Source organism: Borostomias antarcticus (genome assembly GCF_949987555.1).
Source record: "Borostomias antarcticus genome assembly, chromosome: 17".
Taxonomy (NCBI): Eukaryota; Metazoa; Chordata; class Actinopteri; order Stomiiformes; family Stomiidae; genus Borostomias; species Borostomias antarcticus.
The window spans coordinates 5,888,071-5,909,728 of NC_140250.1; the positions used below are offsets into that span (position 1 = coordinate 5,888,071).

The 21,658-nt window shown below is 41.7% G+C and overlaps 3 protein-coding genes across 3 annotated transcripts; all 3 read right to left on the reverse strand.

Moving 5' to 3' along the window:
- Nucleotides 1-340: 340 nt before the first annotated feature.
- Nucleotides 341-2,660, reverse strand: LOC311320571 (claudin-15-like; the record flags this gene model as incomplete). Its single annotated transcript, XM_084452351.1, has 5 exons — nucleotides 341-437; nucleotides 567-674; nucleotides 850-931; nucleotides 1,080-1,244; nucleotides 2,444-2,660. The coding sequence occupies 5 exons, from the start codon at nucleotides 2,658-2,660 to the stop codon at nucleotides 341-343; spliced, it is 669 nt and encodes a 222-aa protein (XP_084308477.1).
- A 6,785-nt stretch (nucleotides 2,661-9,445) lies between these two features.
- On the reverse strand, nucleotides 9,446-10,959 carry LOC311320570 (claudin-15-like; the record flags this gene model as incomplete). The annotated part of the gene is made up of 5 exons (XM_084452350.1): nucleotides 9,446-9,542; nucleotides 9,636-9,743; nucleotides 9,944-10,025; nucleotides 10,146-10,310; nucleotides 10,743-10,959. 5 exons carry the CDS (start codon nucleotides 10,957-10,959, stop codon nucleotides 9,446-9,448), a joined length of 669 nt encoding a protein of 222 aa, XP_084308476.1.
- A 3,085-nt stretch (nucleotides 10,960-14,044) lies between these two features.
- fis1 (fission, mitochondrial 1) lies at nucleotides 14,045-18,370 on the reverse strand. Its single transcript, XM_084451909.1, has 5 exons — nucleotides 18,299-18,370; nucleotides 17,448-17,580; nucleotides 15,172-15,248; nucleotides 14,791-14,896; nucleotides 14,045-14,649 (listed from the first exon to the last, which is right to left on the reverse strand). Exons 1-5 carry the CDS (start codon nucleotides 18,341-18,343, stop codon nucleotides 14,549-14,551), a joined length of 462 nt encoding a protein of 153 aa, XP_084308035.1. The 5' UTR covers nucleotides 18,344-18,370; the 3' UTR covers nucleotides 14,045-14,548.
- Between the last annotated feature and the right edge of the window lie 3,288 nt (nucleotides 18,371-21,658).

A 21,658-nucleotide genomic window follows, 5' to 3' on the forward strand; every position in this document is an offset into this window, starting at 1 on the left:
TGACCAGATAACATCAATCATTAAACAGCTTTGTTCACTGTGCATTTCCTAGAATGTGTGTATACAAGTGTAAGGTGCATCGGCAAATAATCCTGACACAGTTTTCAATGCTACCAAATGAATACGTGTGATTAGTTCTAGTACAGTATACAATAGAGCTTTCATATCTCCTAGCTCTACAAACCTCAGGACTGCTGCTTTCTCTGACCAAAGTTAAGCCTACTTCAATGGCGCATCTCTACTACAAGTGTGACTTGGCTTCGCCTGTGTGGGAATACTGCTTCCACAAGTGCATTCAGATAATGATGGATGAAGGTGACCCACAAGGTACGTTTGTTCCTCACACATATGCGTTTCGGCCGTAGGTGCTGGCAGCTTGACTCCGAGTTGGGGCGGGTCCGGAGTAGACGGTACCCCTGGGATGGTAAGGGTACGGACTGGGGAAGAGGAGGAGAGGAAGAGTGATGAAGACCAAAAGCCTGAACATTTATTAACCAAACGTCACACACGCACGCACGCACACACACACACACACACACACACACACACACACACAGTTCACTCACTGTTTCTCTTCGGTGCCCATCTTGCAGGAGCAGGTCAGGCACGCCCCTCCAGCGATGGCAAGTACAGCAGAGCACCAGCTGATGTAGAGGCCCACACCAAACTCATACCTATAACACACACACATACACACACACACACACACAGACACACACACAGCACAGGATGTTTAAATACCGTAGTGTGTCTGTACTAGAGACTGAAGACTATATAAACCATAATATGCCTGTAGCTTTGTGGTCCCAAACACAGTAGAGAGTGTACCATAAACTCGATCACACTTACTTTGTCCCAGGAAAGAATGGATCAAAGAAGTCCTGGGTGATATTGAAGGCGTACCAAGACACAGAGATCATAGTGCAAAGGCCTTTTTGAGAGTAAGAGAAACGAATTTCATCATTTTATCATAATGCCAATGACCAGATAGCCATAACCTTAACACAGTGGTTAATATTATAATTATAATATTTACATGATTATGAAATTGTGTATAATATGTGTGAATGTTCTTTTACCTTGAAGCAAGAAAAAGACACCACCGACACCAGCGATTCTCCCCTTGAGAACGTAGTTGTCTCCGACAGCTTTGGAGCACTGAATGCCTATCAGGGTGGCCACTAGACCAATCGTACTTAAGACGATTGATGCGATCATTAGGGCTCGAGATGCATGGATATAACCTGTGAAGAACAAGAAAAAAACATTAAAGGGGTTGTGTGCTATTTTGGACATTTAGCCCTATTTGTGGTCTGTCTATAATGATCCTGAAATATAGAGACCATCATTTCACTGATCGTTCCAGTATTGTGCTAGCTGCAGTTTTATGCAGGCTCTCACTGGGCTACAATGGAAGTCAATGGGGCATACATAAATGCATTGGAAAAACTATGATGAATGTGCTTTTCTGAGATTGGAAGCACAGACTTTAATCTTACCAGTCTCAGTATGCTCTCCTGTGAAATTTATGTAAATTGAATGAAATCTGAATATTTTTAGGTGTTTGGCATGACTTGCACATATTCCTCTGTGGGAACACTGAAAACAAGCGCCAGGGGAATGCTTATGTCTGAGCCATGCCAAACATGTAAAAACATTCGTATTATGATACATTTAGTACAGTAAACATAATATTGATGTTTCTAATTAATTTGAAAGAAAAATCTATATAGTCTATAGAATTGTTCATTCTCATCCACAAACGCTAGCTACTTGGGAGCTGGTTCTAGCTAGCCAGCTAGCTAGCCCCCAGTGTTAGCTACCAGCTCAAAGTAGCTATGTTTGTGGATGAGATTTAGCCATTCTATAGATGTATTTTACGTTCCAATGAACTAGAAACGTCAATATTATATGTTTACTGACATCACAAGTGAGCTAGAAGCAAAAAAAAAGTTATTAGACAAACAGACCTTTTACCCGGACATATTTTGACAGCCCGGACACTGTTTGGCATGACAAGCTGCACCGCTTAGAAATAAATACCTGAATTTGATTAAATTTTCTGAATCTGATGACAGTAAAATGATTGAAAATATTAATTAAAACTATCATGACTTGTTACCTGTGAGGTTGATAGCATGATTTTAAGGCAGTGTTTCCTTCCTCAAAAATTCAAATGCATGTCAAATGTCAGAAATTCAGAGTGCATACATATTTTGTAGATTATTATCATTGTCCAATGAATTGCAATGGTACAAAATGTATCATAAAAAGTTGCACTACAAACCTTCTAAAAAAAATAATGTATGCTAAATCCAAACTACAAACATTTACTGTTGAGCCTAAAGGGATGGATGGTACACTGACAATATTCTCATAACGTGGTCAAACCATTCAGGGAGAGTAGCGAGAGGAACTACATCTCAACGTGGTCATACTGTACCTTTCTGGGCAAGTAGAGAGGAGTACTTGTGGCAGCTGTGGACCCCAGTGGAGTCCGTGGCACAGGCCACCCACAGGTTCTGATATATGGTGGAGGTGGTGATGACGCTCCCGTTGACAGTGGAGCTCTTCCAGTAACGGTTGGATATTCCTATCCCCACCATTACCCATCCTATGAACCCCAGCAGCAGAGCCACAACCTCCACTATAGGATCCATTCCTCCTCCACTCCTGCTTCAGCTCTCTCAGATTCAAAATAAACAGACTAAAAATCTTTATCAAAGTGTAGAACCTTTTCTTGCTGTGGCCTTGTTCGATTGTATTCAGTTTGATTCTTCAGATGATTTAAAAAGCTGCCACGCTTCTCTGTTCCTGCTGGATCTCGACTGTCAGGCTGGCAGTGAAGTGCTGTAATAACCAGATATGCTCAATGACTGACCATACCTGATGAACTAGAAGTTGTATAATCAGGCATTATATTCGGCAATCGACTGAAACTTTATACTCCTTCATAGGTCATTTTATTGGCATGGCAACATTATAAATCGTGCCCTTCAATCAGTGAACAGAAATATCTGAAGTTCACAATGAACACAGGTGTTTGTTAAATCAACGAGGCGTTGACGCACACCAAACGTCATTGTGTTCAGTGAAGATTTCCTACATCAATGGTCAGTTCCCTCAGACAATTGATGTCTTTTCACCGACATATGTGTTTAGGAACATATTCAGTGAAGATTTCCATTCCACTGGCATATAGGAATATGCCCAGTGAAGATTACCATTCCACTAATATATAGGAATATGCCCAGTGAAGATTACCATTCCATTAATATATAGGAATATGCCCAGTGAAGATTACCATTCCACTAATATATAGGAATATGCTCAGTGACGATTTATTGGCTCTTACCCTATCTGTCATTCCTACAATTTTCACAGTACTTTCACATATTATACACAACATTTAAATATCTAAACAATGCCCTTTATAGTTTTTGAAATATTCAGTGTTGTTTGAAAATCATGCTCCCCATTCACACGAATGACAGAATGTTCAGAGCTCCACTCTAGTGGCAGTTGGTAATTTCAATTTCCAACTTGTCACTACTCCTACAATTTTGAAGCTACATCCGCAGGCAATCCACAGGTTCTCATATATGGTAGTGGTGATGATGCTTCCGTCGACGGTGGAGCTCTTCCAGTGGTGGTTCTCGACTTTGTCAGATTAGCAGTGAAATGCTGTAATCACCAGATGTGCTCAATGACTGATCATACCTGATGAACTAGAAGTTGTATAATCAGTCATTACATTCTTCAGTCGACTGAAACTTTATACTGCCTTCATATGACTGTTTACTGGCATGGCAACATTGGAAAATTGGGTATCGTGCACTTCAATCAGTGAACAGGAACATCAGAAGACCACAATGAACACAGGCGTGTATTAAATCAATGAGGCGTTGACTTACACAAAACATTGTGTTCTCCGTTTTCAATGCCCCGAAGCTTCAGATATTCTTCTGGCACAAACAGGAAGAAAGCCCCCAAGCTTCACAAGGGGTCAATAATAAAGCCTAGCCTACCACCTACACCTACTAGCCTACTACTAATACTAGGCATGCTACTACAAAAATCATGATATTGTGTGTGTCACGGTGGATTGGTGTGCTAACTGGCTAGAAGACCCCTCCCACCCACCCCCCCCCAAAAAAACAAAATAGCTAGAAGACCCCCCCCCCCACCCGCCAACAGTTTATGATTTATAATCGGAAAGCGGGAAAGCCGCTCTTTTCACGTTTACAGTTATGATAAGATGACAGATAATTTATATTTTTTGGGGGGTAGGATCCGGCTTAAAAAGTGGCCTGACTGGGGCTAATTTCCCTGTCTGAATTTTTTCCCCAGTCCGGCCCTGGGACTTTCTGTGTGGAGTTTGCATGTTCTCCCAGTGCTCAAATGGGTTTCCTCCACATAGAACCCCAATATAAAAATTAACAAACATGCAAAACAGATCGCTCTCCTGCCCTGACCAGGACTCGGACATGAGCACATGGACTTGGTCTCCGGGCGCACCTGATGAGGGTGCCAACTGGAGAGAAGAACTTTGACAGGAGAAACGCAGAGGATACAATTTCTGCTCCTGCATGCGTGTGTGTTCTTGGTGTCGCCGCTATGTGTGCGTGTGTTGTGTATCATTACTGTAAGACGATTAATAAAAAATCACACCCACGTGGTGACGTAAGCGGTGCTAGTTTATGAGCAATCTCTAACTGCCCTTTAGTGCTGGTGTGTAACGGTAATGGCGATTTATGATTGGTCTAAATCTTATGGTATGAACAGACACACAACATGTATTGAAGTGGCTGCATTTATAAGTTTTTAAATATTCAGTGTTGTTAGAAAACCATGCTCCACTCTAGTGGTCGTTGGTAATTTCAAATTCATACCCGTTTTCCAACTTGTCACTACTCCTACAGTTGTGAAGCTACATCCGCAGGCCATCCACAGGTTCTCATATATGGTGGTGGTGATGATGCTTCCGTCGACGGTGGAGCTCTTCCAGTAACGGTTTGATATTCCTATCCAGACCATCACCCATCCTAAGAACCCCAGCAGCAGAGCCACAACCTCCACTATAGGATCCATTCCTCCTTCACTACTGCTTCAACTTTCTCAGATTCAAAATAAACAAAGATTAAAAGTCTATATCGAAGCCTTTCTTGCTGTGGCCTTGTTCGATCATGTTCAGTTTGATTCTTCAGATAACCTACATAGTCTTTGAAATATTCAGTGTTGTTTGAAAACCATGCTCCTCTCTAGTGGTAGTTGGTAATTACATGGACATATGTTCACCTGGTTCCCAGGATTCCTACAGTGTTAATGTCTAGGCTATGACATTTAAACTTATTGAGATAGAGCTGTCTGAAGCCGGCCATGTTTTCCTCATGCCTGCCCTCTAATGCTGGCGTGCAATGGTATTGGTGACTCCTGATTGGCCTAAATCTCATACTACGAACGGACACATGGACCCATGGGGCCGCCATGTGGTCAAAATTCAATATGGCCGTCTCCGCAAAAACCGAAAAGGATTAGAATAATAAATAATACCACTTTTTAGGGTTTTTCTGGGTCGTAGAATCTCATTCTGATGTTCTTTCAATTATTTGAGGTCAGGTTTACCCCTCAAAGTGAGCATAAAGGTCGTTTTATGGCCAAATTCAGTGTTTGTCATCCCAGATTCTACCTCCAAAAGAGTTTCTCATTATAATCTGTATGTATATGTCACATTAGTTTGATATCTCATTATTTGACGTTTAACCCTCAAGGTCACTAAAGAAACCAGTAAGGATTATATTCAGGAAGAACTTTTATTGAAATAAGAGATCTGAACAGAGAAATACATTTTCCCAACATTTTCTTAATGAACAGGCAGGTAGGCGGTCTAGCAAGCAGACTGACAGGCAGACACGGTGGCTGACAAGCAGACAGCAGGCAGGCAGGCACACTGCGAGGGAATCCAAGAGGCTTAGGGCGGAAAGAAATGTAGATCAAATAGTCAACAGGGTCAGGAGAGGCTTTACCGTGCTGAGGGTGGAGCAGGGCAGGCAGGGTCAGGAGAGGTGCAGGGCAGAGCCGGAGGGCAGATGGAGGCTGTAGTTATCGTCACTGTTATTAAGGCACCCGCCTTCGCATTTGCAGAGGACTGTGCATCTGACACCGGTACGGTAGCATTTGCACCTTCCTGTGCATGCCTTGAGGCAGCCGCAGTGCACAAGAAGGCCACATGCTGCTGACGCGTCACTTAGAGTTGTCCATAGTGGCTGCCATGTACCAGTGCCATCTTTGTTTTCTCAACATTGAAGCAAAGCACACATGCAAAAATAATAACGATAACAGTATATCAATATACATTGCTTAGTTATTATGTGCAGACTTGACTAACTGTCCACTTTCTCACCTGGTTCTTTCTCTCTCTGTGTGTGCCATTCCATCCTGCTCTCTCTCTCCTTCTCTATCTTCCTCTCTCCCTCTTTGTACTGTCAACGAAAAGGCAAACATACCAAATAATCCATATTAATTTATAACATTATTCTAATTGAATAATGAGTTTCTGTGGGCTATGCAGTGAGGTAACATCATTTGACCTTACTCTCTCACCTAAACCTGGCTGTTTTCTTAGATAAATAAATTGTATCTATGGAAAAACAGATTTCCACAACAGTTCCAATTAGGGTTTAAATTTTCAAGGAATTTCATTAATCGATAACTGTTAACCTTAACTAACGATAGTCGATTAATTGATAAGAACGTCCTGCGCCGGACTGCGCTTTGCTCGCTTCTTTGTCCTCTTCCGCTGTGTCGTTGAAATTTCCCGCCATCCCAATTAGCCTTCACTACATGGCGGGGCGCCCTCATGTGCAGTCAGACCGTAAATCATGATTACATTTCACGCAACTCCCTTGGAAAACGTTTGTAAAAAAAAAAAGTTCTGTTCCATTAACAAGCAATTAATCGAGTAACCAAATCTTACTCGAGTGAATTCTTATCGGCAATTAATCGATAGTCGATTAACTATTAACGGAGTAGTAAAGGGAAAATGCATGTTTAGCTCTGTTTTAAGGTTATTTATGATCATATACAATGGTTCAGATCAAAACATTGACAAAACTAGCACTTTTGAGAAAGTCTGATAATTGCTCTACCACCGTTTTGGTCATCCAATGGATGTGGGTGGGCACCTTGAAAAATCATTCAAAAAACATGTTAAACTCTCAATTTCAGAGACAAGAAACTCACTGAGGTGTTAGTTGGCATTCTGACATATAATTCGCCATAAAGTAAGATTCTAGTTCATCTGGAAAGGCTTTTTTAAATATTTAGCATAGAACTATTTAGTTGCAGCACATACGTGTGTAAACTTCCGCAAACTAGGTAGCCTAGCAACATAAACAATAACAATAGCTACCGTAAGTAGTTCCGTTTCCTGAATCCCCTCCGCGGATTGATCTACACATCTACAACGGTCGCTTCAATACAAGTCAATGGATTTCATAAAATGATCAATTAAACCCTACAGGATTCATACTTTGCGGCGAATTTGATGTCAGAGCACCAACATGCATTTTCCCTTTACTACTCCTTAAACATGCCTAGTTCCAATGCTTCAACTAACAGCACATAAATGTACTGTAAATATACCATAATGCTAAATTCTATCAGACAGGGAAACAGTGACTAACGTTACTTTAAAAGTGCTACAGTCAGCTTGTTAGCTGCCAAGTGTGTAAGCAGACTAAAGTTTGCTCAGAGAGATAACATTAGCCAGTAATCTCTGAGCTAGCTATCTGATAATCTCTGAGCTAGCTAGCTAGCTAGCTATCTTGTGAACAATGTCAGCTAACATTCTTTGACAGTATTCACACCACAGAACTATAACCAGACACCAATTTGACTACTGTATGTTCTCTATCACAACATTCAAGCACTTTGCTAACATTACTTTCAACTTGCCTGTCTTTAATATTTACAATGAATCTCCAGTAGACCTACTGTACAGTGCTTCTTCCTCTTCTTCTTCTTCTACTTTGGACTAATTACCAAAGATAGATGATGTTACTGTAAGTCCTGTTTTGTCCCCTCCCCTGTCTCTAATAGACAAGTTCGGAAATCTAACTTTATAGAGCAAAATATTATTGCCGAAAATAATAATAATGAATAAATAAAAATAAGCTGAATTTGACCCCAAAACATCAAATGATGAGATGTCAAACTCATGTGACATATACATGTACAGTTTATAATGAAAAATACTTTTTGGAGGTAGAATCTAGGATGACGGACCAGAAGCACTGGATTTGACCCCAAAATTACCTTTAAGGGGTAAACTTGACCTCATATAATTGAAATAACATCAGAATCAGATTATACGACCCAGAAAACCCCTAGAAAGTGGTATCATTTATGATTCTAACCCTTTTCGTTTTTTAGGGTGGCAGCCATATTGGATTTTTGTCAATATGGCTGCCCCGAGGGGCGCCCATCTTGGCTAACGGCAAAATTGGATTAAGTATGGTAGGGACAACATCTGGGCCAAATGTGGTGCTTTTGGAAGAATCTGAACCAAACGGCCCTTATATTGCCCTAAGGCCCCTGACTAAATCACAAAGCCACAATAATGTAATGTATTGGAATTGAAAAATATTCATTTGGGGTCTATTCCAGCAAAAAATGGATATCCGATCAATTTGCGATTAACTATGATTAATTAATTATAGATAATGAATTAATTAGATTACGTTTTAATAGTTTGACAGCCCTAATATATATGTATACATTATACAACAGAATTGAGATTGTGAATTTTAACTATAAAGAATTGTATTGTGCGCTATTGTATAAAAAACAAACAAGCTTCAGAATTCACCTATTAATCTGAGTATTCACATTGGCCCATCACTTCTCATACACATATAAAACTATAAACAACAATACAGAACATCTCAATAACACAAACATCAATAAAATCAGGTCTGAATCTGCTGCTTTTGACCTTCCCCTATGAAATGTGTAGAAGTTTGTACATCAACAGATCAACAAATGATTTGGTTTCTTCAAACACACATTACCTGATCGTTAAGGTAAAGTAGCCTGATGCCCACCACAATGACAAGATAACATCAATCATAAAACAGCTTTGTTCACTGTGCATTTCCTAGAAAAAAATGTATACAAGTGTGAGGTGCATCGGCAAATAATCCTGACACAGTTTTCAGTTCTACCAAATCAATATTTGTGATTAGTACTAGTACAGTATACAATAAAGCTGTCATGTAGCTCTACAAACCTCAGGACTGCTGCTTTCTCTGACCAAAGTTAAGCCTACTTCAATGGCGCATCTCTAGTACAAGTGTGACTTGGCTTTGCCTGTGTGGGAATACTGCTTCCACATGTACATTCAGATAATGATGAACAAAGGTGACCCACAAGGTACGTTTGTTCCTCACACATATGCGTTTCGGCCGTAGGTGCTGGCAGCTTGACTCTGAGTTGGGGCGGGTGCGGAGTAGACGGTACCCCTGGGCTGGTAAGGGTACGGACTGAGGAAGAGGAGGAGAGGAAGAGTGATGAAGACCAAAAGTCTGAACATTTATTAACCAAACGTCACACACACACACACACAGTTCACTCACTGTTTCTCTTCGGTGCCCATCTTGCAGGAGCAGGTCAGGCACGCCCCTCCAGCGATAGCAAGCACAGCAGAGCACCAGCCGATGTACAGTCCCTCTCCAATCTCATACCTGTAACACACACCCCACACACACACACACAGACAAACACACACACATACACACACACACACACACACACACACACCATAGGATTTTAAAATACTGTAGTGTGTCTGAACTAGAGACTGTATAAACCATATATGCCTGAAGTTCTGTGGTCCCAAACACAGTAGAGGGCAGTAGTGTACCATAAGCTCGATCACACTTACTTTGTCCCAGGATAGAATGGATCAAAGAAGTCCTGGGTGATATTGAAGGCGTACCAAGACACAGAGATCATAGTGCAAAGGCCTTTTTGAGAGTAAGAGAAAGGAATTGCATCATTTCTCACATAATATGTGACACTAATATGAAATGATAATATTTACATGATTATGAAATTGTGTATAATATGTGTGAATGCTCTTTTACCTTGAAGCAAGAAAAAGACACCACCGACACCAGCGATTCTCCCCTTGAGAACGTAGTTGTCTCCTGCAGCTTTAGAGCACTGCATGCCTATCAGGGTGGCCACTAGACCAATCGTACCAAAGACAATTGAGGCGATCATCAGGGCTCGCGATGCCTGGATATAACCTGGGAAGAACATGAAAAAACATTAATTACATAAAAATGTATCATACAACAATGAATTATTGTGGACTGTATTCACAAGATAAATAACTCTGAATTTGATGACAAAAAAATTATTGCAAATATAAAAAAAAAATGGTTCAGCTACCATGACTTGTTTAGGTTTTAGGGACCGTTGATAGCATGATTTTAAAACAGTGTTTCCTCCCTCAAAATTTCAAATGAATGTCAAATGTCAGACAAATTCAGTGTGTGTGTTTTGGAGATTATTACTTAGCATTATCCACTGAATTGCAATAATGTAAGATGATACAAAATGTAAGCGTGCACCAACCTTCTCAAAAAACATAATGGATGCTAAATCCAAACTACATACATGTTCTGTTGAGCCTGAAGGGATGGTACACTGACGATATTCTCACAACGTGGTCATACCATTCAGGGCAAGTAGAGAGGGAAACTCTCGGCAGTTGTGGACCCCAGTGGAGTCTGTGGCGCAGGACATCCACAGGTTCTCATAGATGGTGGAGGTGGTGATAACATTCCCATCGACAGTGGAGCTCTTCCAGTAACGGTTGGATATTCCTATCCCCACCAACACCCATCCTATGAACCCCAGGAGCAGAGCCACAACCTCCACTATAGGATCCATTCCTCCACTCCTGCTTCAACTCTCCCAGATTCAAAATAAACAAAGACTAAAAGTCTATATCAAAGTGTAGAGCCTTTTCTGGCTGTGGCCTTGTTTAATCCTATTCAATTTGATTCTTCAGATGATTTAAAAAGCTGTCAAGTTTCTGTGTTCCTGCTGGATCTGGACTGTGTCAGGTTGGCAGTGAAATGCTGTAATCACCACATATGCTCAATGACTGATCATACCTGGTCTCTCTCTCTCTCCACCCCCTCTCTATCTCTCTTTTGCATTTTACACCCTGAAACTGCACAGGTGTTTATCATCGGTAGGCAGGCTGAAGGTCCAATGGTCGCTCCGAGCCCTAGATCACAGCGATTTGTTTATGTTTTCATGCATGTCAGTTGGACAAAACATGTCCTTTTAAATTAATATTATTCATATCTTTAATATCTGTCTCTAATATAAAATCCTTAGTTCTGATTGGTTTCTGAATATTTACGTCCAAATTTAATTTAAAAGATTATAGACATGATAGATATATTCCATTAAGATGCATTGCAGATTTGTGCCACAACTTACATCACTATGTAACGTAACGTAAAACGTCAGATTTTACCGGTTTTATTGTTCCGTTATCATGTATTATAGCATCAAGGTCAACTAGAGCAAAGCGACTAAAACTGCCCAACAAAGTGCCAACTGCCAAGTGACCCCACCCATTGGTTAGTTGAAGGTCTGTACAGTCAGTTTTCACATACATCAGCATGACCGGGAACAGGAACCATTCTAACATGGCCCCTTTTAGAACAATGATTAATGCTTAATCTTACTTGTTGACAGGGTTTTGTCGTGTTGGGGTGATTTGAAATCTGCAAACTCATTTGTGTGAAGGTCAAGAGGCGGGCCAAGTCGGTCCAGCAAATATAAGATAGTCAATAAATCTGTTGCAAACCCTCATCAGGTTTTGGCAAGCATGTGAGAAGTGATTGTTTTGTTGTTGAGGTACCGGAACTGCCGTTACGAAATAAAGGAAAATTATGAATACATTTTGTCCCAGGCTGAAACGTAGCTTAAAGTTCACTCTGCTCTATAAATTCATTCTTAGAAACAAGAGTATAGAGGCAACAACAATCCAGACACCCTATTAAAACCCTAATCACACATCCTCCCTCCACTACTCAATCAGAATAAGAATTAAAAAGGGGAGCACCTAAGACTGGTTACAGTACCTAGCCTGGCCACCATGCCCACACCTGACTTCCTCAGACAGAAGATGGATTCTGCCCCATTATAAAATTCTCATTTTATGGCTGAGCTGTTTGCCAAAGGCCTGTTTTATAGCTCCCTGAGACAGCTTGGCTTGTTTGAGCTTTTTTTTGCATTTAGACCGAATGTCTCTGGGGCCTTTATGGTGCTAACAAAATTGTTTGTGTTTTTTCATGTGACTTTTTAGTAGAAGATTACATTACTTTCTAGAACTCAAAGCAATAACGACTATTTAAACAGAGTGTGATGCATGTGTGCTGGGTAAATCACCAGCCCATGCTCTGGGCAGGATGCAGATAGGCTGGGGTTAAAGTTAGTCTAGACCCGTTTCTCAATAGGGACTCTTAAGATATGCTGAACCCAAGCTGAGCACTAAACAGCGCTAAATCAACAGCAATTGGGACAGGCCCTTAAATGGTTAGCCAGGACAATAATGGAAACAGGTGAATCTAATAATTAAATTGTCTTATGACAGGGAGAAAGGACATTTTGCCTCTAGGATCAAGATTGAGATATCAGTGTTGTCGCTGGTTCCTTAGTACCTGTGCATGTACAATGCAATTCTAAATTATTCAAGAAAACATGGCCTATAAAGCCTAATATAGATATCTATATCTAACATGTTTCATATGAACAGCAATAAAACATGATGCACAACACGTTGTGTTCCTGTATCTAAAACCACCCATCTCTGAAAGAAGAATAAGAGATGCTTGTAACATGATAAGGGTAACGCAGACCTAAAGTATATTAGCAGCCTATTGGTTTATCCATTGAGAGAAGACTGGCTAGTTGATTCCAAACTACCTGGGTATTTATCAATATTGGATGTTCTACATGATTCCAGACAGTTTGCAGGGTTATAGGGACTATCTGTGGAATTGTGATGAATGTGTAAGTGAACAAATCAATGAGACACAATTGTGAAACTTTCTCTCAAGGCCCTCATCACCTCGACAACAAATGAGAGTTTTCGTGCCCGCCGCTTTGTCACGGGGAGTTTCGGTCATGTCATGATGGTTAATGTGTAACATCCCGGGCCGCTGATAAGACCACGTAACTAATAGAAACCATAATCCTGCCTGTTGTAAAACCATCACGAGTCTGGCACCTGTTTGAATACTCTTCAAACGCATCCTTTCTTAACCACTTCTTTGAGAAGTCACTGGTCTGATATGAATCCAGGCGAAGGAGAGAAGAAAGAAGGGAAGGAAGGAAGGGTGCATGTGAAGAGCAGGCCCACACTAACTCAAGTAGGGCGGCTAGGCACGTTTTCTGTTTGACACTATGTGACCTCATTAAGCAGATAAGGATTCAAACACAATCTCAGAGACAAACATACACACAGATACATGGGTATTGACATATATTATGTATATTTAGGTGAATCATATCTGATCAATGGCCTAATTATTAGTCATGTTAGTAAGCAGGCACTAGGCAGACACATCCTGAGTTATTGAGTTAATTATGTTCTGTACAAAACACATCGTTATGGTGAGTCAGGCCGAATATCAGAACTGATGAAGAGGTTGCTGCTCTACATGCAAGGCTCTCGCTCTCCTGGGCGCTCTAGCTTGACAATCTGGTCCAAAAGCTGCCCACTTCCAAAGCACTATCAGGTTCCACTATTACAATGTCTCTATGCTGCGTACCTTAACACCTGATGGCCCCTGGTAACAAAACCACTGACCTACAACCAAATACGTCACAATGGGGACAGAGATATTGGCTTGGTACACCACCATACAGCACTTACCCATAAACCTACAACACTTCCCAAAAATCCTATATTTATTCTGTATCAAAATGAGTAAAACAGACAGTGACAATAAACTCGAACACAAAATCCATCTTTATAAAGGAATAAATTAGAAAACCCACATGCTATAATGCTAACTAGGATCTGGATGTTGGGGTCAGGAAATCATACAATGCCATTCAGTTGAGCTGCACGATACATCTTCTATATAATATATTATGAAACACACCTCTTCTATGATATATATTATGAAGTACAAAGCGGGTGACAAAGTGCTGCACAAATGTAGGAATACAGAGAAGCAATGTCAGATTCAGTAATGTCAAATTCACTTGAAATCAGAACACCTGTTAAAATATGTAAAAGTAAATTTAAGGCCATCGTCAAAAACACTTATAGTGTGTAGTACCAGGTCCAGAACATTATTTCAACAACAATAGGAGTTTAGCATGGAGGGAATTCGCTGGGTCATCATTTTCCGTAAAGCCAGTCATTTCAAACTGCTGTTTATGAGAAGTTTGAGTCAGTCTTTCTTGGAGGGGTGTGTGTCAGCGACTTCAAGACCCTCCCCGGTCCTTGTTAGGACTTCGCACCCTTTGACACGGCCAATCCGATGAGGCCCGCTAATCCGGCCACGCCCAGGCCGATTCCCCCAACAATCGCCATGCCAACCAGGCCATCTGAGTGAAAACAGGTCAAATTCAGTCAAGTTGTTTCACGTCACAAGATCAATCACTGTGCTTATCTTAACATAGTCCCACCTATCTCCCAGTTTTACACTATTTGCGAGCCAGCCTGGCTGTCCACAGTTCACTCCTCACCTTTCTTCATGGCCTTGTCTATGAGCTTCTCCAGCTCCAGGGCCTGCTTGTTCCCCGGTTCATTCTTCAGCAGCGTGCGGATGTACTTCAAGGCCTTCTCATACTCCTGAGACAGATGACATGAGACAGACGACGAGACAGACGACATGACACAGACGATGAGATAGATGACATGAAACAGACGACGAGACAGACGACATGAGACAGACGACATGAGACAGACGATGAGATAGACGACATGAGACAGACGACGAGAGAGAAGATGAGAAAGACGACACGAGCATCGGCATCCACAACCCCCCCCCCAGGCCCACGCTCCCAACCCCCCCCGCCCTACGGTCTCAATCCCCACCCTCACTCCGCTCCAGTAAGGCCCCTCACCTTCAGCCTGTAGTTGGCCACAGCCAGGTAGAACAGGAAGTCTCTGGAGTCGTCCTTAGATCCCTTCTGAACCAACTCTGTAAGACACACCAGGCCACGGTCTGGTTATACACATGGACTACTGCAAGGAAGTCAGGTTATATACTGTAAATGGACTACTGCAATGAAAGGTGGCACTCTGGATGTTTACTTATATCACTAATGCTTGTGTTTTTTCTCCACATTCTACTTCCACACTTCAAACCTTCCACTGGCTCCCTAGGGACAGAGGCTCATCTGTTCTCTGGCTCCCTAGCAATGCTAATTTTGTCACAAGACGATAACTAAATAAAAACAAATTTATTACAAAAATTATGACGAAATCTACTGACATTTTCAGTGGCAAATAAAAAGAGGCAAATGTTAGGGAGGGACGATTTGGGAAGAGATCCAATCAGAATGCTGAGATTTCTGTGAAAGTCGTGGCTCACGCTGAAAAAAACTCCCATTCGAATTTTAGTCTACTAAATCTACTGTTGATTTAGTCAACTAAAACTAGACTAAAGACCATTCAGATGACTAAAATATTACTAAAACTAAATAGCATTTTAGTCAACAGACTCTGGACAAACGGACACTGTTCCCTAGGGGCAGAGGCTGGTCTGTTCTCTGGCTCCCTAGGGGCAGAGGCTGGTGTTGGAATGTGTGTGGCTGCTATCAGCAGGCGATGACCTTGGTGGATGGCTACATCAAAAGCCATCCATCCCAGCACATTAATTCACACTCTGTACTGAAACTACAACGTTCACCTCACCAATGCACACTCCCCCTGACGAGCACTTGGATCTGGGGACTAACACGCTGGCCTTCACGCCAGCCTTTACCCCCAGCATGTGAGTCCTGAGTCTAGCCCTGGCACCCATCAAACCTGTCATGTAACTGTAACCTCGATCATTAGCACTATTATAGTATGCGCCTTGATCATTATGTGACAACATCAGAAGAATATATCTAGATCCCCTTGTATACTGCATGTTCCACATACTGTGTTCCTTTAAAGCTTGGATCCCCAAGGTTTACCAACATTAAAGTGTTGTGGGTTTTCCGCCATATAGCTTTCAGGCTTGCCTTGTTGGAAAGCACCAAGCATCTCCTGATTAAACAGGTACCATGCTAACATGGTACCATGTACAATTAAATATTTAGCTGCACCCAGTGTGGGGAAATAACCTATGGCCGTGACATCAAGAGTCTTATACTCTTGCTGACTGAGCTAGCTGGGCAGCTATGTACCTGTAATGGCATTTTAAAATAATGCTCAGACTGATAATGTAATCCGCGACCTATACTGTCCAGTGGAGAGTTGCTTTCCTTTGATCTTTGTGTGTGTGTCTGTGTGTGTGTGTGTGTGTGTGTGTAATGCTTCTCCGGTTATCTACTCTGTCCACATCTGGTTGTACTGAAGACACTCTGACCTTTCTGAGTGTCTTCACCATCTCCCTCCAGTGAGTAGAAGATCGTACTATTTATTTGGAGGACCTGGACTAATGGTGCGTTCCAACTGCCTCTGGAACTTTTGAGTTTCCTACCTCCCAGGGAAAAATGTAATCTGGAACGCCCCCCTGAACTGGGATTTCTGCTGTGGAAAACCCAGGGAAACCTCACTTAGCCTGACCTGACCCAACCACAACATTGACCTCAAAATCAAGATGGCGGCTCTGCACATCAACAATAAGTGAAAGCTGTAGAAATACTAGTTTTTAGCACTTCTGTCTTATTTGTGTCTCATTAAATCAGTCGTACACACAGTACTGTCCAACTTCTATCAGTGGACAATGTTGCTATGGTGCGTTTGTATGCGCAAAATAATATGTTCAACTGGTATTGCTAACTTGGCTAGAGCTGGTATTGCTAACTAAGATCAGACTGAAGTGGGTTTTTCGCCTTGTTGTTTCTGGAACACGGTCATCTCGGGGGTGATGTCATTCCCAGATTCAAATTCTGAGGCAACTGGGACGCAGCATAAAGGAATCTAGCACCACCCCATTCTGCCTGCCTTAATCTTCCAGATATCTGAGAAAAATGCTTTTATCCAGATCTTGCCTGGGCCTTATTTCCTTGCAAAATCCACCCTTTCAGCAGCTCATCACACTAACGCTTCCTTGGGCTGACATGACATCTGAGGTGATTAAACTCCTCCAGATGCAGTAATCTCACACTTGGGAAGATGAGAAATCTAGGCCAGATATTCCTATAAGGCCTGGGGCCCGGAGGCGCTCTGGGGTTGTTGCGCTCACCGTCCAACAGCACAATTCCTTTCTTGATGTCGTCTGACAATTTGCTTCTTATCAGACACCAGGCATACTCAAACTTCGTCTCTCTGGACACCGGCCCCTTAAACCGCTCGCCGTTGTACTTCTTCTGAAATTTCTGAGAGTCAAAGCAGGAAAATGTGGGGATTTGTAACTGTGCATTTCTGTTGTTCAAGACACTGATAAGAAATTGAGACAGAATGTTTGACCTTAAATGTAGAGAGTCAATATTGCCGTTTAGCTAATCAACGTATACATTCCAATCTTTGGTAAACGTTTACAATCAGATACAACTATGTTGAAATAGTACTACCGGTGTAGCTCTTTCTCATATTGAGAAAAAACTATAATATTTACACACAACGAGAATGCAATATTGACATGGCACATTCATAGCAGGTTACTATGCTCAATAATATGAGTCTTCAAACAATACTTGAAAAGAGATAGTAGAACAGAGGAGGGATGATGTCACTGGTCACAGGACTTACCTTGCTTCTCCCTCTCTCAATGAGGTAAGCAGTAAGTTAAACTGCTTTGACGGTTTCACCATGTTCTCAACAATTGGCCTATAATGTTCCAGCGATACTAAAATTACTAATCGAATGCTACAGGTTCAAGGCTACAGAATGTGATTTAAGTGTAAACTTGCGTGACGACATGGCTAAGGTTAGCTAGCTAACGTTAGCTAGCACTAGCTGACACTTCCGACATCTGAATATTGAACGTATTTCAATATAACGAGTGTAGCAGAAGCCTGTCTTCGTCGATTAGTCTTTTAATCGTAACAACCTGCCTTCCAAGAAATAGAGAGCATTATAATGATATAAACTCACCAGAAGGTCCTCGGGGGCTACCACATCACCCACAACAGCCTCCATGTTTCCGGAAATAAACCAGGGAACCGCCCACTTTGTTAATAAATTACCTGAATCACCCAATCATGGCAAACGTACGGTGGCCGACGCGTGCAAATCATAACGGCAAATCCGGAACACAACGGCAAGTTCAAAAAACACAACCGCAAAGTTCAAACACAACAACAAAGTTAAAAAACACAACAGCAAGTCAGAAAACACAACTGCAAGTCGGAAACACAAATGCAATACAGAATACACAACAGCAAGAGAGAAAACACAATCGCAAATTGGAAACCACTATTGCAACTCCCAAAAACACAACGACAAAAACCAGAAATCACATTAGAAATGTGTCAACCGGAAAGGGATTTACTACTTGTTGAATCTGATTGGGCAGCTATAGTGTCAATAACAGTGGGACATGTGCGGGAAGCGAATATTTAAATTAATTTGAAATGATACGTTTAATGACTGGGTTTAAGAATGGAACTATTTTTCTCCCGCATGCAGGAGCCTATCTTGCCTCCTGCCAGGCTGTTATCTTGCCTCCTGCCAGGCTGTTGTTATAAATAAAAAGTTCTTACTTGCCTGGATAAATAAAGGTTATTGATTGCTGATGAGCTAGCTAGCTAGCTCATTGATGTCATATCAAATATTGGACATTTGTATCTATAGCTAGTGACCTGCTTTAGGAGGCTAGTGGCCTCTAAGTAGTTTGCACAAAACAGCTGATCAGATGTTACGATGCATAGCCAGGCTCTTGGCTAGTCTATGTGACACCTATGGCAATAATAGCGAAAATAATGAAGATATGTTTTGAATATATCTGTGGTGGTGATGGGATAACATTCATATACAGAGAGAGGACGAGTAGTTGTTTTGTTGTATATTATTTCAATATACAACAGAGATCATTCTCTACAAAATAGATTACCTCCTAATTCGTAGCATCATCATTCATTCATTGTCCTAGTGTTTTTGACGTTAGCTGGTTGGCTGGAGTAAGGGCCGACTGCTTCATGTTGAAACGCAAAATGTCGCAGCCCAGCAAACACCCCAAGGAGGTTGGTTTGGTGCAACCAGTAGCGCCAGTTGGGTGGAGTGCGCGGTTCACTGCACCCTGGTTACGCACCGTTCCTGTGGGTGGGTGTCTCTCTGTGGCACGGCGGCGGACCAGTATCCAGTGCGCATATTGAGAGATACGGGAGCAGCCCAGTCTTTTATACTCTCTGATATTCTGCCTTTCTCTGAAAAGTCTTCCACTGGTTCTAGTGTTGGTGCAGGACATCGAAATGAGCTATGTGTCGGTGCCTCTCCATCTGGTACACTTCAGTTGTGATAGCCAGTGGAGTGTAAGGTGCGTCCGTCTTTTCCAATAGGTGTAAATGTTCTTGCTCGGTAACGATATTGCTGGTGGCAGGGTTATGCCTATGCTGGAGGTTTTGGAACATATCCCTCTGTTCTACAGCCTGATGTGTTGGCCCAGAGCTAGGTTTCCTGAAGTGTTCCCTGTGTGCGCATGTAGCCTACCCGTGCGCAGGACTGAGTGAGGACTTGGTTGATACCGTGTTCGCGACTGAGTTGTCTGACTCATCAACTGCCCCAGTTCCATCTATGCCCACTTCACCTACCGCTGACACAAGTGCTCGTAGTCAGAGCATGCTCCCGAGTAAAAACCTTGTGTCCGAGCCTACCCAGCCACCTATGACACGCAATAACCTGATTTCCTTTCAGAGGACAGATGTTGAGTTGGCCAAGTGTTGGGAGGCTGCTCGGGATTAATGGATGATGCTACGAATTAGGATGTAATCTATTTTGTAGATGATCTCTCCCAGCAAACACGCAACGTCAGGGAGACGTTCAGATCATGTCTTAATAACGTCCGTCGGTCCAGAACCCCATTTGTACGTCTGCTGGACCCCTCGATATTCAAACATCTGGCTTGGACCCCTCTAAGACGTCTGTGGACGTGCAAAACGGGTCCAATATCTGAACGTTCAAAAAAAACATTCATTCTGGCTCCTAATTGGATGTCTTTGGACGTCCTAAAAAGTCAAAAAAGACATCTAAAAGACGTCTTTTAGACGTGTCTTTGCTCAGTGGGCTGTTGTATATTGAATATACAACAAAACAACTACTCGTCCTCTCTCTGTATATGAATGTTATCATATCACCACCACAGATATACTCAAAACATATCTTCATTATTTTAGCTATTATTGCCATAGGTGTCACATAGACTAGCCAAGAGCCTGGCTATGCATCGTAACGTCTGATCAGCTGTTTTGTGCAAACTACTTAGAGGCCACTAGCCTCCTAAAGCAGGTCACTAGCTATAGATTAAAATGTCCAATATTTGATATGACATCAATGACAATTAGCTAGCTAGCTCATCAGCAATCAATAACCTTTATTTATCCAGGCAAGTAGTTAAGAACTTCTTATTTATAACAACAGCCTGGCAGGAGGCAAGATAACAGCCTGGCAGGAGGCAAGATAGGCTCCTGCATGTGGGAGAAAAATAGTTCCATTCTTAAACCCAGTCATTAAACGTATCATTTCAAATTAATTTAAATATTCGCTTCCCGCACATGTCCCACTGTTATTGACACTATAGCTGCCCAATCAGATTCAACAAGTAGTAAATCCCTTTCCGGTTGACACATTTCTAATGTGATTTCTGGTTTTTGTCGTTGTGTTTTTGGGAGTTGCAATCGTGGTTTCCAATTTGCGATTGTGTTTTCTCTCTTGCTGTTGTGTATTCTGTATTGCGTTTGTGTTTCCGACTTGCAGTTGTGTTTTCTGACTTGCTGTTGTGTTTTTTAACTTTGTTGTTGTGTTTGAACTTTGCGGTTGTGTTTTTTGAACTTGCCGTTGTGTTCCGGATTTGCCGTTGTGATTTGCACGCGTCGGCCACCGTACAAACGGTATTACTGACGTAAGAAAAACACAAAACACAACTGGTGAGAAGTCATGGACATGTTAAAGTTCAATAGTTTTTTTAAAATTTAAAACAAATAATTCAATGCTATATTTTTAGCAAATATTGCATGCACACGCACACACACGCGCATGTACACACACACACACACACACACACACACACACACACACTTTTTTCCACATAGCCTAATTAAAAGGTCAATGCACCACCTGCTAATCAAAATCCTTTTACATGTTTCTAGGTTATGTTTAAACTCTGAGGTTTCAGTCTCAGGTTGCCAGCTGGCATTGTTGGTCAAATAAGGCAGGAGTGACACGTGTATATTGGCCTATTCGTATGCTTTGCTGTTATTCAATAACCTTGACTCAGTTATTTATACACTAGATTGCAAA